Source organism: Octopus bimaculoides, chromosome 2, assembly GCF_001194135.2.
Source record: "Octopus bimaculoides isolate UCB-OBI-ISO-001 chromosome 2, ASM119413v2, whole genome shotgun sequence".
In the NCBI taxonomy this organism is placed as follows: Eukaryota; Metazoa; Mollusca; class Cephalopoda; order Octopoda; family Octopodidae; genus Octopus; species Octopus bimaculoides.
This window is the reverse complement of record NC_068982.1, coordinates 38,278,165-38,281,866: the sequence shown is the minus strand read 5'-3', so window position 1 is coordinate 38,281,866 and position 3,702 is coordinate 38,278,165. Positions and strand designations below refer to the sequence as shown.

Sequence of the window (3,702 nt, the reverse complement as noted above, 5' to 3'; positions counted from 1 at the left end):
TGAGGATGTGGGGTAGGGTGGGGTATGTGGGAGTAGGATGTTAGAGTAAGTGTGCAGTTTGTGGAAGTGGGATGTTTTGGAGTTGCATTGGGTGGTGGGTTTCGATTTGTTGGGATGGTGGGGATGGGATGTGTAGGGGTGGGGTGTGGATAGAGGGGGTAACGATGAAGGGAGAAGGTGGATAGGAGTGAAAATAGGAAGTAGGTGTCAGGGCAAGGGAGGAGAGGTGGGTAGGAATGAAGAGAGGAAGTAGGTGTGAGATGAAGAGAGGAGAGAGGAGGGGAGTCAGATGGAGAGGGAAGGGAAGTTGAGCCCATGTGGTGCAAAGTAGCAAAGAGAGAAGATTAATTCTTGTTCACAGTGAAGGTGGGAGTCTGGACAGCCCCTGTGCAAAGACAATCCAAACACAGACAGGTGTTGTAATGAATGACCAGTAGAGCGGAAATGGCAAGAGACCAGGGTGTCATTGCTAATATATATATATATTTACACTTGACAAAGAGTCATGCTTGAAACATTATACACCGACTCATTTTTTCATCTTATACTGAGCATCAAGTAAATACATTTCATAAGTATGTCCTTTTGACATTTGTTGTTTTGTTATTTATAATTTCCGATTTGCCTATATTTGTGTGTATGCGCGTGCGAGTGTGTGTGTGTGTGTACGTATGTGCGTGTGTGCATGTATGTGTGCATGTGTGTGTGTAATCTCCCTGTTAACATAAAAAGAGAGTTCAACTGGAGTAATTTCAAGTCAATAATTTAAATAAGTTCAACCCACTTTGTAATTAAAAAACATCCTAAGCATTGTATACTTGAATAAATATCTAAAAAATATTGTCAAACTGTTCACTTTTAATATGCTCTCCAAGAAATCTATCCAGAAGCAAATTATTCCTTGAACAAGGTTTTAATTTTGATTTATAAAAATTTTAAATTAAAGTTTAATCATTATTCTAATATGACTGCTGGACTTGGAATTGCATCCTTTTTTTTTTCATTATTAATTTGCTTTCATGTATAATGTTTAATTAAAATATTTCAATTTCATATTTCATAAATTGTAGCCTTTCAGAAACTAAAAGCAAAAAAGAAATTATGGTGTGTATTTGAAGAAAAGAAATGCCAGTTGCTATGTTACAAGAATGAACAAGAATCATTAAAAGGATCTCCAACAGACATCATGAATATAAAAGATTCTGCAATAATATTGGACACAGAACGACAAAACCAGTTTACCATTATGTAAATATCACAAGCTTTATGAATAATGAATAGAGAGGTTTCATGATATAAACAGATTCTTTCAATTCACTACACCAAGTACATAAAATATACATTACCCTTAATGTTGACCATTTAATTCTTGACAATGATTTTACTTAGATTAGAATTTTATTTAAAATGTTTTGACAGTCAAAAGACCTAAGAATAATTTTCAGTGAAGTTCTTTTGTTTAAACTGAAAAGTAAAAACACCATCCCTATGTTAAAACTGTGTAATTTGCAATAGAAAGAGCTTTCAACTATAACAGTTACTTCTCCAACAGCACCTGCAGTTATGAGCCAGTGAAAGAACCGCAGCATCAAGGATGTCAAAATCATTTACTCTAGTAGGCCAAATATAATATGAGTACATAGAATTCAGGACAGATAACATAACTATGTTGGAGAAGATTGCAATCACTTATAAAAATAAGGAACGTAAATTTATTCCACATTCATGTTAACAAATAAGTAAACAAAATCAGTTATGAAATTACCTTAATTACTCTGTCGTGCATCTTATACTACTACTGCTCCTTGATACTTGATTTAATCAATATATCAACTTTTGGCACCAAAGACTGAACTGTAGCCACTTTTAGTATTGAACTGAGAAGTAGGGTGAAACTAAAGTCAAAACTTATTCAAGCCCATAATATGATTGTTCACAGTTACATGTGTTTCTAAGCATCAACTTAATTTCTGAGGCCAAACACTTAATCCTGATATAATTTAGTACAAGATATTGATAAAATGTGCTGACAATGACTCTTGAAAAACTTATTCCTCAACACAGAATTACATGGGGCTCAATTAATTCAAATTAGAAACGTTCTGATACATAACTGACACTAACAGAGAATGTCTCCTGAAAAATAGGAAAAATCATTCTGAAGGATTTATAAAGTAGGCAGTCTTTCTTGGAATTTATTCATCCATCCATCTTCTCTGCCCACTATTCCTGAGAAAGTCATGGGACAAAATCCTCAGGCACTTCCTCCATAGGGTCCTATCAGAAGCAACTATCATTACACTTTCCTGCTGGATTCCCAAGCATGACCAACTGAGACTATGGATATTATCCAACTATCTCACTCATGGTCTACCCTTAAGTCTCCTGCCAGTTGATTTGGTTTGAAGAATCAGTTTTAATCTTTCTTGTGACATTCTAATCACACGTCCATATTACCGGAGCTATGACTTCTAAATGTGGAAAAGTAGCGACCATTATTCAAAAAATTTTGATGCACTTTTCTCTGGGTTGAGATTGGCATGAGACACATGTGTTTTGTCACAGAATGTTAAGGTTGTACATTGTGTAATATTACCATCTAGTAGGTGAGGTTCACACAGGTTAAATTTCTTTTTAAAAACACAGATAAAGTCATATATCCATTACCATTTTATTGAATCCTTGCAGTTTTGTATTCAAGTAATTTAAATGCTTTTTATGCTAGATTATGAACTCATTCATTATCTTTCTTCTCCTGCGCACACCTTCTCCGCACATGCCTGACAATTGTCTTTCATATACACTGTGCAAGATGTGTTATGTGCTTTAGTGTTGTGCAAAATTAGCTAGTTTCTGCCCCTGAAAGGCATAGTCAACCTTGGCAGAATTTGAACTCACAATGTAAAGATGAACAAAATGCTGCTAATGATTCTGCCAGCTTGCCACCTTAAGTGCCTACTTTTTTTAAGCTTTTTTTTTTATTTATAAATACCATTCAGTGAAAGGGAACACTGAGGTACAAAAGATTGAGAACCATTGATGTAGAGTACAGTTGTGCAGCATTATATTAATAGGCATATAATGTAAGGTAGGTAAGTTGTTGATTTTATAGTAGTGGGTGCTAATTATTCAATAGTATGTATTATATTACTGTATTGTAGAGAGAGGGATGTGTGAGTTATGTTATGTTATTGAGTTGTGATAGGCTCTGTGCTACATGTTTTGTGCAGAGTGTACCAAGTGAGTTTACTGTTGATATCATAATTATTACTATTGTTGTTATTCATTATTATTATTAATGAATTCATTGATTTGAGACAATGCTTACATTCAATACTATACTCAAAGAAAAAATGAAGTAAGACTTGTTACTTATTACTCCCTTTACTGTTTGTCAGGTGCAATGGAAAAGAATACATATTTTGTGCTGAAAATCATGAATCAATGATGATTTGGCTCCTTGGTCTACAGGCAAGTCATATCAATTGTAACTTTTTTTCAGATTAGCTGGCTAAATGCACAGAGTGTGACATAAACATTTGTATACACATTGCTTTAATAGTTTATCAAAATAATCCAATACTGTTGATGTTTGTCTATTTCTATTTTTGTTTCCTACAAATAAAAGGGTTCTGAAAATGATTTTGAATATAGTTTGAACGTGCTTGCTTGATTGTCACTTTTTAAAACCATCATATATAT

At 34.1% G+C, this 3,702-nt stretch overlaps 1 protein-coding gene across 2 annotated transcripts in view; it reads left to right on the top strand.

The window, feature by feature from the left end:
- LOC106873452 (uncharacterized) overlaps window positions 1-3,702 on the top strand; it is a 179,865-nt gene that overhangs the window by 16,914 nt on the left and 159,249 nt on the right. For both annotated transcript variants that reach the window (XR_008266727.1, XM_014920810.2), the window contains exons 3-4: window positions 1,071-1,248; window positions 3,399-3,471. Coding sequence is in view for 1 of the 2 variants with exons in the window: in XM_014920810.2 (XP_014776296.1) it covers window positions 1,071-1,248; window positions 3,399-3,471 (251 nt within the window). In the remaining variant the exon portion in view is untranslated. The remainder of the gene's footprint in view (window positions 1-1,070; window positions 1,249-3,398; window positions 3,472-3,702) is intronic.